General features: G+C 34.9%; 1 protein-coding gene across 12 annotated transcripts in view; it reads left to right on the top strand.

Annotated features, from left to right (window-relative positions):
• The window catches only part of CEP83 (centrosomal protein 83), a 147,595-nt gene that overhangs the window by 85,134 nt on the left and 50,008 nt on the right, over window positions 1-12,453 (top strand). For all 12 annotated transcript variants that reach the window (XR_012005850.1, XR_012005849.1, XR_012005851.1 and 9 more), the window contains 3 exons: window positions 1,453-1,567; window positions 3,193-3,337; window positions 3,451-3,600. Coding sequence is in view for 1 of the 12 variants with exons in the window: in XM_072773119.1 (XP_072629220.1) it covers window positions 1,453-1,567; window positions 3,193-3,337; window positions 3,451-3,600 (410 nt within the window). In the remaining 11 variants the exon portion in view is untranslated. The remainder of the gene's footprint in view (window positions 1-1,452; window positions 1,568-3,192; window positions 3,338-3,450; window positions 3,601-12,453) is intronic.

Here is a 12,453-nt window from a genome sequence, read left to right as displayed (position 1 = left end):
TAAGTGTAGTTGGTAGTACAAAGGCAGCATGGTGCTTGCTTTTCTGTTTTTTTTTTTTTTTTTTTTTTAAGTGAGGATTTTGACCAAACCATTCCATACAATGTTTTTAAGACCTTTTGTAGATGGAACCTCTTTTGGTAAGACACTTCTGTTTCTTGTCCTTCCCCTCTTTGGCTATAGGAGCTCTTTCTCATTTGTTTCTCCCATCTTCAGTTTTATAGATTTCTATTCCACTCAAGTAGATTATCCTTTACCCTCTTGTTCCTACCATCTTACATTTTACATATTTGACTTGTATATGTTTGTGGTTTTCTACTCTGATTTCATAGTTTTATGCATTAGTATGTCAGTACAGATTCATCTAATTTTTATGTCTGCATTGGTTAAATCATTATGGGATTAAGTATAGGACTAGCTTTAGAAGCATCTTCCCAAAGGGAAAGGATATAGAAAATATTAGAGAATGGTGTGGATGACTGGAGAGGGAAAGCTTTCTTTTTTGCTTCTGTGACCCCCATCTCTTAAAACAGTGCTAGGGCATATAACAGGGGCTCAATAAATATTTATTGAATGAATGAATACTACTTATGAACTAGAATCATTCCACTTTCAAAAGGGATGTCTTAGAGAAAACTAAAATTTGGTGTGTGATTGGTTAATTATATGGGAAATATTGACAGTTATTGCCAGTCACCCAGCAGTTTAAAAGAATCAGGTTTGGGCAGTAAAAGTTTAAATTAGATTTATGTTTTGTACTCATTCTTCCCACTACCACCACACACACACACACACCAAATTTAATTGATTCTTCCTTCTTGCCTGCTTTGTCAATCCTCTGCCTCTTAATTGGTGTCTTTACCTTCAGTTTCTTAATCTTAATTTGCAATTAGAGTTAATTTTCTGAAACACAGTTGATTCTGTCACCTTCAGTAGCTAATAGGATACACAGTCCTTTTGTACGGCATATAAAGTTTATTCCTTGTCACTCCACAGCTTTCATGCCTTCCTTTGCACTAACACATTGCTCATTGTTTTCCAAGCATACTGTGTGTGACATTATACCATTCTAACATTTTGTGTGCTGTTCCTTATACCTAGAATGGCTTCTTGTCACCAGCACTTTTTTTAAAGGGAGGTTTCAGGTTTTTTTTTCTCTGAAGATGAGTCAGTCATTGACTATTGGATTTTAGGTACTTGCAGTTAAGCCTTTTAAGGCAAGATTAAGCCAGAGGACCCTAGCCAGATATTTGTAAAGAAATAATTCTGTGAGGAAAAGGTTGTTTTCTTGGTACCAAATACTGTTCCAGGCACTGAAGCACCTTCCCTCATGGAAGGTACTTACACTGTGTACTCTGCTACCAAAATGTTTTCTCATTTCTACTGATGTTTTGGGGTAAGCAGTTAGTTGCAAGAAAATGACCTATAGTAATTTCAATTTCTAATTATCAACAGGTGAAAGAACTTAAACATTCAAACAAACTAGAAATAACAGACATCAAACTGGAGGCAGCAAGAGCTAAGAGTGAGCTAGAAAGAGAAAGAAATAAGATTCAAAGTGAACTGGATGGTAATATATGATTTCCCATGCTTTTTACTATTATTTTTACATATAAAAATTATTAAAATATATCAAATTGAATTTTTATTTCCAGATTTTCAACCTGAGTTTTAATCTTAGAGCATATATGGATTATTTTTTATTTATGTTGAATGTTCATTTTCTGAGGTAGCTTTTAGAAAAACCAACCTTATGTTTGTCAGTTATTATTAATACATAAATGAAATTTTACAAATGGGATTCCATATTTCTGGGTTTATAGTTTTGTTTTTAAAGATTTTTAATTTATTTATTCATGAGAGACACACACAGAGAGAGAGAAAGGCTGAGACACAGGCAGAGGGAGAAGCAGGCTCCATGCGCAGGGAGCCTGACCTGGGACTCAATCCCAGGTCTCCAGGATCAGGCCCTGGGCTGAAGGTGGCGCTAAACCGCTGAGCCATCTGGGCTGCCCGGGTTTATAGTTTTGAATCTGTTTATCATGTGATTATTAGTCCCAGACTATTTTAAGTCTAAAGAATGTAAGGAAGATAGGTGAGTCCCAGGCCCAATTTTTGTTTTTTATGTAGACACTAGGTTAGTTACTGAGCCTAGTTTATTTTATTTTATTTTTTTAAGATTTTATTTATTTATTTGACAGCACAAGCAGTGGGAGCAGTTGAGGGAGAGGGAGAGGAAGAAGCAAACTTCCCACTGAGCAGGGAGCCTGATGCAGGGCTCATGACCTAAGCTGAAAGTAGATGTTTCACTGACTGAGCCACCCAGGCGCCCCAAACCTAGTTTATTTTTAAGCTCCAGTTTAGTCTTAGAATGTCCTTCTCATTAAGATTCCTCAGAATTCTTTTATTTCTGACTTTTCTTAAAAGGTCTTTAAATAAGCTACCTTTGGCCTGTAACTGTCCTCAAGCTGATCTCTAGTTGAACTGGCCTCTGTAGTTTCTGTCAGAGCTTATGATAAATTAGTGTTTTCATCATTAATTTCTACTTGATGTTGATTTCGTGAATTTCTATAGTTAGGGAATAACTTTTCAAGGGACTTAAAGAGTTTGTGATCTTGCTCTGCATTGTTTTTTTTTTAAGTTTTATGTTAGATATGAATTTATTTTATTTCATCTGTAAAATACTTGCCATATCACTATAAAGAAAATTTATGAATTCATTGGATAAACTTGAAAGTTTCCAATTTATATTTCTATCAGAAATCTGACAGTTCTGCTAGAATGATAGGGTTTGAAGGATTCTGTGATTTTATTCACTTTCCTTCCAGCTAGCTTTATGATGATGCTGTCTATGGGGCTAGGGTTACAGAACCCTTTTAGAAGTGAAGTATATCTCTTTGGATATCACTTAGGTTGATATCCTCAGCTCTCAAGAGTCAAGTGAGTAAATGTATATAGTCTTTTATTAAAGCATTTGAATATGCATGTTAAATAAAATAACAGAATAGTTAACTTTGAGTTTTAGTCTGTTTCATTCTTAAAAGGTTTATCAATAACATAAAGATCTTTGAGAATATATATCCAGACTTTCTACACTCTTAGTTGTCTTACCAGTTTATGGATGCTTGCTGTTATGAATTTTCAGCTTACTAACATTGAATACAGCATATCTTTTTCCTTGAAAAAAAAAACTAGGATTACAGTCAGACAATGAAATTCTCAAGTCAGCTGTTGAACACCACAAAGCTCTCCTAGTAGAAAAAGATCGTGAATTAATACGTAAGGTACAAGCTGCCAAGGAAGAAGGTTATAAAAAACTTGTGGTATTACAAGATGAAAAGTAAGTACTTAATTACCTTATTTTGTGTTCAATCTCCTTGCAAATGAAAACATTTTGCTGTCTTATCATCCTCATTGTAGTTCTTATAACATAATTATCATCTGTTGTTTTAGGATAGAACTTGAGAACAGATTAGCGGATTTAGAGAAAATGAAAGTGGAACGTGATGTCTGGAGGCAATCTGAAAAGGAACAGTGTGAAGAGAAATTGCGGGCTTCACAGATGGCAGAAGAGTCGGCCAGAAGGGAACTTCAGAGTATTAGGTTATATATGTATATGTATATATATTTTAAACTTCATTTTGAAATAATTTCAGAGCTAACAAAACATTGTAAAAGTTATACAGAGAATTCCCATATGATCATCACCAAGATCTCTAAAGATTGACATCTTACATTAACCATATTACAATAATCAAAGCTAAGGTATTAACATTAATATAATCAGGAAATAAATACTGTTATCAAACCTATAGACTTTATTCAAATTTTACCAGTTGTCCTACTGATATCCTTTTTCTGGCCCAAGATCCAATCCACAATCACATGTTGTCTTCACTTGAAGAGTGCTGACCAGTTATTTTGTAGATTATCCCTCAATTTGAGTTTGTCTTAAATTCTTGATGATTAAATTCAGGTTATATATATTTTAGCAAAAATAACACCAAAGTCAGTCATGTGTCCTCAGTGCATTGTATTAGGAGGTATGTTATTTGTCCCCTTGACATTGCTGAGTGGTGACCTACAGCATTACTGCTTTGTAACATCTGTAGCAATACTGCTTTACAAAGTGGTTATGCTGTTTTTCATTCCTTGTAGCAATGTATGAGAGTTCCCCTATGACAGTTCCATTTGTTTCACACATCTTGACTGACACTTGTTATTGTCAGGTTTTTGAACTTCAGTAGATGTGTAGTAATATATCATTATGGTATTAATTTGATTTTCCCCAATGGCTAATGATGTTTAGCATCTTATAATGTGGTTTTTGGAAGTATTTTTCCAAATATTTTGTCCATATTTAAAACTGGGAAGTTATCTTCATACTGAGTTGTAACAGATCTTTATTTTGTATATAAGCCCTTTGTCAGATACGTGTTTAACAGATAGATTCTCCCAGTCTGTGGATTGCTTTATTTTAATTGTGTCTATTGAAAGTAAAATTTATTTTGATGAAGTCCATTTTATCATTTTTTTCTTTTCTAGTATGTGTTTTTTATGTGTTCTGTTTTTTTTTTTTTTTTTTTTTTCCAAAAACTTATTTAAGTGATCTTTATGCCCCACATGGGACTTGAAATTACCTCCCTTAGGTCAAGAGTTGCATGTTCTACTGATTGAGCCCTCCAGGCACCCCTCTTGAGTGTTCTGTTTAAACTTCGCCTAATCTTATGTCACAAAGATTTCTCTTTTGTTTCCTTCTAAAAGATTAATATTTTATTTCTTACACTTAGGTTTTATGATCCAATTCATGTAGTGTGAGAGGATAGTAGACATTTGTTTTTTATTTCCAATTAGGTATCCAGTTGTTCCAGTATTATTTGTTGAAGACCGTCTTTTCCTCCCACTGAGTTATTTTGGTACCTTTGTTTTGAAAATCAGTTAACCATTTAAGTGTATCTGTTTCTGGACTCCCTCTTATTGCAGTGATCTTTTTGTCCATTTTGACATGAATATCACACTGTCTTGACCACTGTGGCTTTATAGGAAGTTTGATGCAGGTAGTGCAAGTCCTGTCTACCTTGTTCTTTCTTGTAAAGATTGTTTTGGTTCTTCTGGGTACTTTGCCTTTCCACATAAATTTTAAAATCAGCCTGTCACCTTTTTCAAAAAGACTTGTTAGGATTTTGATTGGGATTGCTATGAATCTGTAGCTCTATTTGAGGAGAGTTGTCATCTCAATATTGAGCCTATCCATTCCATGAATATGGTGTATCTTTTCATTTAATTAGGTCATCTTTATTTTATTTATTTATTTATTTATTTATTTTTATTTATTTATGATAGTCACAGAGAGAGAGAGAGAGAGAGAGAGAGAGAGGCAGAGACACAGGCAGAGGGAGAAGCAGGCTCCATGCACCGGGAGCCTGATGTGGGATTCGATCCTGGGTCTCCAGGATCGCGCCCTGGGCCAAAGGCAGGCGCCAAACCGCTGTGCCACCCAGGGATCCCTAATTAGGTCATCTTTAATTTCTGTTACCAGAGTTTTGTAGTTTTCATTGAATATATCATGCTTATCTTGTGTTATGTTTTATTTCTAGCATTTTTATGTGATTATAAATGGGAGTGGTTTTTAAAAAAAATTTTGCTTTCTAATTCATTGCTGGCATATGGAAATATAGTTAGTGGACTTTTATGTAATGACCTTGAAACCTGTGACCTTACTAAAGTCATTTTCTACTAGCTGCTTTGTAGATTTTTAGAGTTTTTCTAAGATCATGTTGTATGCCTTATGCTTTTAGTTTACTTTGTTCATTTTTTTTGTTATATTTTGAGTTGGGAATTTAACTGAACAAGTGTTCATTCTTCCATTTTTATTGGTCAAGTTTCTAGTATGAGATTTATCTCTAAGTATATAAAGTATATTCTGTAGTGTTTTAATTAAGCTGAAATTAATTGTGTTTGCTAGGGCTGTCATAATAAAGTACTACAGTCAGGATAGTTTAAACAGTAGAAATTTATTTTCTAATAGTCCTAGTTGCTAGAAGTTTGAGATCTCAAGATGTTGGTAGATTTAGTTTCTCCCAGGGCCTCTTTTGTTGGCTTAAAGATGGTTACTTCCTTGCTCTGCCTTCATACAGTCTTTCCTCTGTGTGGGTGTGTCTCTACTACCTTTCCCCTTTCCCTCTTATGAGAATGCCAGTTATACCAATTAGGACCTACCCAGATAGCCTCATTTAACCTTAGTTACCTCTTTAAAGTCCTGTCTCCAAATACAGTCACATTCTAAAGGACTGTGGTTGAGACTAACATGTGAATTATGGGGAGACACAGCTCAGTCCATAACAGGTTTTTCAGTTTCCAGGTAGGAGAGCTTTGTTTTTATTTTGTTAATTTCTAGTTTTATTTTTTTATTATTTTTAAAAGATTTTATTTATTCATGAGAGACACAGATAGAGAGAGGCAGAGACACAGGCAGAGGGAGAAGCAGGCTCCATGCAGGGAGCCCGATGTGGGACTCGATCCAGGGACTCTAGGATCATGCCCTGGGCTGAAGGCAGGTGCTCAACCGCTGAGCCACTCAGGGATCCCCAGTTTCTAGTTTTATTGCATTGTAATCAGAGAGTATTGTTTCTATTATTTCTACTTTATGGAATGCACTAATATCTTTTTGTGACCAACAAGAATTTAAAAAAAAAATTTTAAATCCTTTTAAAATATTTAAAATCCTTTTAAAATATTTAAAATTCTAAATAATTTTCCATGTTTTTAATTTATAGGTAACTATGAATTTTATAAGCTCATTGTAAGGGTGGGGCAGCCTCCTGAAACAGAATACTATTAGAAAATAATTTTGTTATTTAGTCTATTGAGGAAGAAACCACTTTAATGAGGATAAGAGACTGGTATCTAATTAATAATTTAGGACAGGAGTAGGGTTAAGCAAGTAAGATACCAGGGTAAAAAATTAAGGAAGACACTCTTCTGTGTCAGTAATGAACATGCAGAAGCTCTAAAGTGAGTCTTAAATTTTACACTTCGCTTTGTACCTGTATTAATTACATCATTGGTTTTTGTTACTGCTACATAAGGATTAGAAAAGAAAGTATTCAATAAAAAGAGTAAGTCATGATGATGATGATGATGATGTTGTTTCTGTTAGTCCTTGCATTTCTTGTGGTTTTCTTCACAAAGATGGTTGTATTATTTGGCATATAGATAATTATAATGGTTACTTCTTAATTGTGAATTGTGGTTTTAGCACTTAAAAGGGCTTTTTTTTTTTTGTCATTTAATGGCATTTGCTTGGATTCTGCATTGATATCATTACTCCTGTTTTCTGGTGTGCGTTTATTCATCCCCTTATTTTTAGTCTTTCTGAATCATTCTGTGTTTTAAAATGTGTCTTGTATGTGTAGCAAATAGTCGTGTCTTGCTGTGGAACCCTTTAGAGATATTTTTATTTTAATCTATGAGTTAAGTTCATTTATATGGAGTAAGCCCATACCCACTGTGTGGGCATTTTGTCTTCTACTTATGGAAAGAAGGTGGTTTTGTGTGGCTTTATTTGTTCTCTTTGCTTTTCCGTATTATTTTGCAGGACATATGGATAGCACAGAATTAGACATCTGCTTTTATCTTCAGCTACCTGGAAGTCCCTGTGTCTGCTTTTTAAATTTCTAAAATCTTAAATGACTTCATAATTCCATAGATTAAGGTTGAGAGGTTTTAAAAATCATGTTAATTAAGGTATATGTTTTGGGACAAGGTTTGTTTTTTAATTAAATTTTAAATTCTAGTATAGTTAACATACAGTTTTATTATATTAATCTCATTACTCAGGAAAAAATTACCTCGGCAGAGAGATAGGTATTGTTTACTCATGTCAGTTTTTATGAACAATTAATTTAAATGTTGACTGCTACAATTCTAGAATCATAAATCTGTAATGGATTTTGAGATCCAGTTTTGTCTTCCTTTTTGCTTTTAGGTGAGTACATTTTTTTAACTGTTCTAGATGCATAAAGTTTTTGTTTGTTTTATTTCTCCTTGACAGTTTCTAGATAGGAGAGAGACACTGTCCTCAAAAAAACCACTCTAATGTTTTATCCCATTATGGTCCCACAGTTTAGCCAGTTAGGATCTTTTCTGTGAGAATTAACCCTGTTTCTCCTGGTTTGGTTTGGCTTCTCTTTACATAGTGATAGATGTTAAGCAAACTGTTGTTACTTGAGACAATAATGAATGTGGCCCTTAGGGAGTTTTTTTGCTATATAAAACAGCATCCATTTCTTTGGCTTTTCTTTAACGGAAATCATTTTCTGTTCCATTAGTCACTTTGATAATTTTTTTAATCTCTTCACTTTCTCTAGATCATTTATAATGTATAATTGACCCCAACTCATTTTAAAATATGGATGTAGTAACCAACATAAAATATAGCAGAACAAGTAATTTACAAAATTTATATATATTTTTTCAGTGGTCTACAATTGTTTTTCAAACATGGCAGTTCCGATTTTCTGATTTATAAATCTAACTACATAAACCAGGTCTATTTTGGTCACTTAATAAACTAATCATAATTGCAGCTTGTCTTATTTAAAATTTCTAATAGGTCAGCAAGAGACTACTTATAGAGAAAAAGGTCTTGCTTAAGGAACCGAAAAGTCTAAATCATATAAACCAGAAGTATTCATTTATTTACACACAAATATCTGTGATAAGTAGGATTAATCACTGCTTTGGCAGATGGTTTAAATTATTAATTACATACCAGTTTCATGTCCTATTAAAGTGGTTACTTCTTCACTAGACTAAATAACAAAATTATTATTTCAATAGTATTCTGTATTTCAGAAGGCTGCCCCACCCCACAATGAGTTTATAAAACTCCGTTTCCTGCAAATTAAAAACATGGAAAAATTATTTAAAATCTTAAAATATTTGTAAAAGAATTGTATTTATTTATTTTTAAAGATTTTTATTTATTTATTTATTCATGAGAGACACACAGAGAGAGAGGCAGAGACACAGGCAGGGAGAAGCAGGCTTCTCACAGGAAGCCCGATGTGGGACTCGATCCTGGGACCGGGGTCACACCCTGAGCCAAAGGCAGACGATCAACCATTGAGCCACCTATGTGTCCCTTAAAAATAATTTTAAATAAGAAAGTGTTTAGTCAACTTTTGGTTATGACAGTAATGCACCTCCAACTAACTCAAGTGAAGAAAAGAGTCTTGACAGACGTAAATTGTGGAAAGGACAGGGACTATACTCTACTGGTCTCATAGACACCTGGATCTAGAAACCTACCTTCCTTTCATCTCTCTCCTCTCTTCTACGTCTTAGGTCTGTTTCTTTCTTACTGCATTTTCTTTGAAGGCAAGACTTTATTTTTGAGATCAAAGAAGATAGGAGTCTTACTTGATGTAAATCAGAAAAATCTAGAAAAGATGTTGGGCCTGGTGTATGCCCATCTCTAGGTCCATTACTATGGCCAGGGGGATAGGGTATTCTGACTTAGCCTAGGTTTTATGCCTATTTCAGAGTGGTGGGAATGGAGGAAGTACAGTTTGTTATCAGAAGTGAGAGGAGACATGTTGGGGAAATAGCAATTACTAGCTCAAGGAAAGGGAATTTGATCATTTGAAGTAATCCTATAGGGAATCCCGTATTTTTTGCATTGCTTAAAAGTCAGAGTTCTATTTTCCATCTATGGCTTTCTAAATTTTTCAAAAACATTGAAAAAAATTTATCTGTTTAATTACCTCCTTTTTTTTTTAATTACCTCCTTTCTATTTATATTTCATCTTTATATATTTTTAAGATATTATTTGTTTATTCATGAGAGAGAGAGAGAGAGGCAAAGACACAGGCAGAGGGAGAAGTAGGCTCCCTACAGGAAGCCCAATGTGGAATTTGATTCCAGGACCCTGGGATCACTACCTGAGCCAAAGGCAGACGCTCAACCACTGAGCCACCCAGGTGCCCCCTATATTTCATCTTTAGATGAATTATCTGTTGTATATCATCTTAGTGGGGAGGAGGGGACTTCTCCTTGGCCAGTTGGACAAGTTCTGTTCCAGATTTTGAGCTGCAAAGGAAATAATAGAATTTGTGGCAACATTTGAAGGACCAGATGGTTCTTGTGTTATGTCCTTGCTGGTGATTCTGGTCATTTTAGCCTAATTGTGGCTCTCTAGTTTCCTGTAGATTTAGTGAGTTTCATACTTACCCAGCAAAGTCTCTTTTTGCTTATAATGGCAAGAGTAAGAATGTGGGTGTCTGATACTTTATTACTAGTCACATAGAGCTGTTTAAATCAAACTTTAATTAAAATTTTTAAAAAGTAAAAATCTAGTTCTTCAGTGGCACTCTATGAAATGTATGATCACCATATGTAGCTAGCTAGTGGCTATCATATTCAGTGGTACAAATTATAGAACATGTCCAAATCATTAAAAAAAAATAGTGCCATTGGACTGTAAATTCTTTAAGGGTAGGAATTCTGTTTTTGTTATTCTCCGGTATATGTGTAACACTTGGGACTAGGCTTAGCATTTGTAGATAGTAAATATTTGTTGAATGTTGAAATGACACACATGAGCTGCGTGCCACAGAAAACCTAGGCAATAATCATAATTAGCTGCCTATACTTTGAAGAGAACTTGGAATGACTCCATCTCACTGTTTCTCCTGTGGTTTCTGTTTAAACTTTTCTATAGCTCCATTCTATGTTGTATCTTGGACCTCTGGTCTACCATTTAAAAATATAAAGTACTTGATCTCATAGTTTCTCACTTGGCAGCTTATTCATCCTTCACCTCTTGATTTCTCCTCACCGCTAACCCATTAAACCTGTCTTTTCAGCAGTTTTTGCTGTAGTCTCCGAAGTCTCTATTCTGTTATTGATAATTTTTTTTCCCATCTCTACATTTTTGAAAAATACACCCTCACTGAACCCTGACTGTTCTGGCAACCCTTTTAATTGGAATTATTGTTCCTTTCTCTCTCCTGCAATGCAACTAGGGACCAAGAAGGAAATCTGTTTGTGAACCCCACTTTTGCTTCTGTACAGTCATTTGACTAACTTGGGTTAAAATGGTTTTGCTTTTGATATTCATTGTATCCATCTTATTCCTAATTCCTTCTCTGTCAATGACTAACCTACAACATGTTCCCTGACAGTCGCTGAAGACCTTAACTTCTGGCTCAATTTGTTTTTATTTTCTATCCTTTGTCATTGTTCTTTGTGACTACACCATTCATATTGTTGACCCATCTGACACCTTAGCCTTACAGTTTATCCTCTTTCGGTATTATTTATCTTCATTCTACTTTAGCAGCCCCTACACTTAGCCATATCTTGGACTTTGTCATCCCTTAGAATTGATCACTTCAAAGACATATTTTTTTTTCTCTTATCCACTTCAGTTTCACTGAAGACACTGAAACTTGATACTCAAATTGGTATTGATACTAGTTCTTATGCTTTTTTTCTTCTTCTAGTCTGTTAGCCTGGCTCCCTTGCTTCCCATTCAGCTTGGAATCTATTTGTCCATTATTCGACATGCTCTCAATTGTATCTGAGCAAAAGCTCCTGGATATAATTTCTATATCCTCATCCATTCTCTCCTCCTTTTCTATTTTAATGAAGATATTTATTCTCCCTTTACTTCTCAGGAGTTCTGAATCCCATCCCTTTTGTTTCCTCTAGAGTCTTGCTTCATTATCTATTTCTTTATCTGTGTCTAATTTCTTTACCTCAGACTCTTACTTTACCTTCAAGGTCTAGCTCAAATTGCATTTCTCTTAGGTAGCCTTTACTAATACTCCCCCTTTTTATAGAGAGAGAGAGGGAGAGAGAGAGACAGAGAGAGAGAGAGAGAGAGGAGTGGGGGAGAGGGACAGAATCTTAAGAAGGCTCCATGCATGGCATGGAGCCCTACATGGGGCTCAGTCTCATAACCCTGAGATCATGACTTGAGCTGAAATCGAGAGTCGGAGGCTTAACCAATTGAGCTACCCAGACGCCCCTGCCTTTACTGATATCCTAATGAAAGTTAATTGCACTTTCTTCTGTACTTTTTAGTTCTACTTTAAGACTTGCTTTGTTTTGATTTGTTGTGACTTACCTTAAATATTCAAAACCTTCTCATCAAAAGATACTTTATTCCTAAGTGTAGCATTGCCTTTTGAAATAATTTGTTCTAAACTCTTTTGTTACTGATATTAAGACCATCGAATTTATTCCTAAATCCTAATCAGCTCTATAAATTTTTTTTTTTAGATTTTATTTATTTATTCATGAGAGACACAGAGACAGGTAGAGACATAGGTAGAGGGAGAAGCAGGCTTCCTGCGGGGAGCCTGATGTAGGGTACAATCCCAGGACTCCGGGATTATGACCTGAGCCAAAGGCAGACGCTCAACCACTGAGCCACCCAGGTGTCTCAG

The sequence above is a fragment of the Canis lupus genome, chromosome 13, assembly GCF_048164855.1.
Source record: "Canis lupus baileyi chromosome 13, mCanLup2.hap1, whole genome shotgun sequence".
NCBI classification, from domain to species: domain Eukaryota; kingdom Metazoa; phylum Chordata; class Mammalia; order Carnivora; family Canidae; genus Canis; species Canis lupus.
Note: the sequence above shows the minus strand (reverse complement) of the source record. Positions and strands in the feature narration are given on the sequence as shown.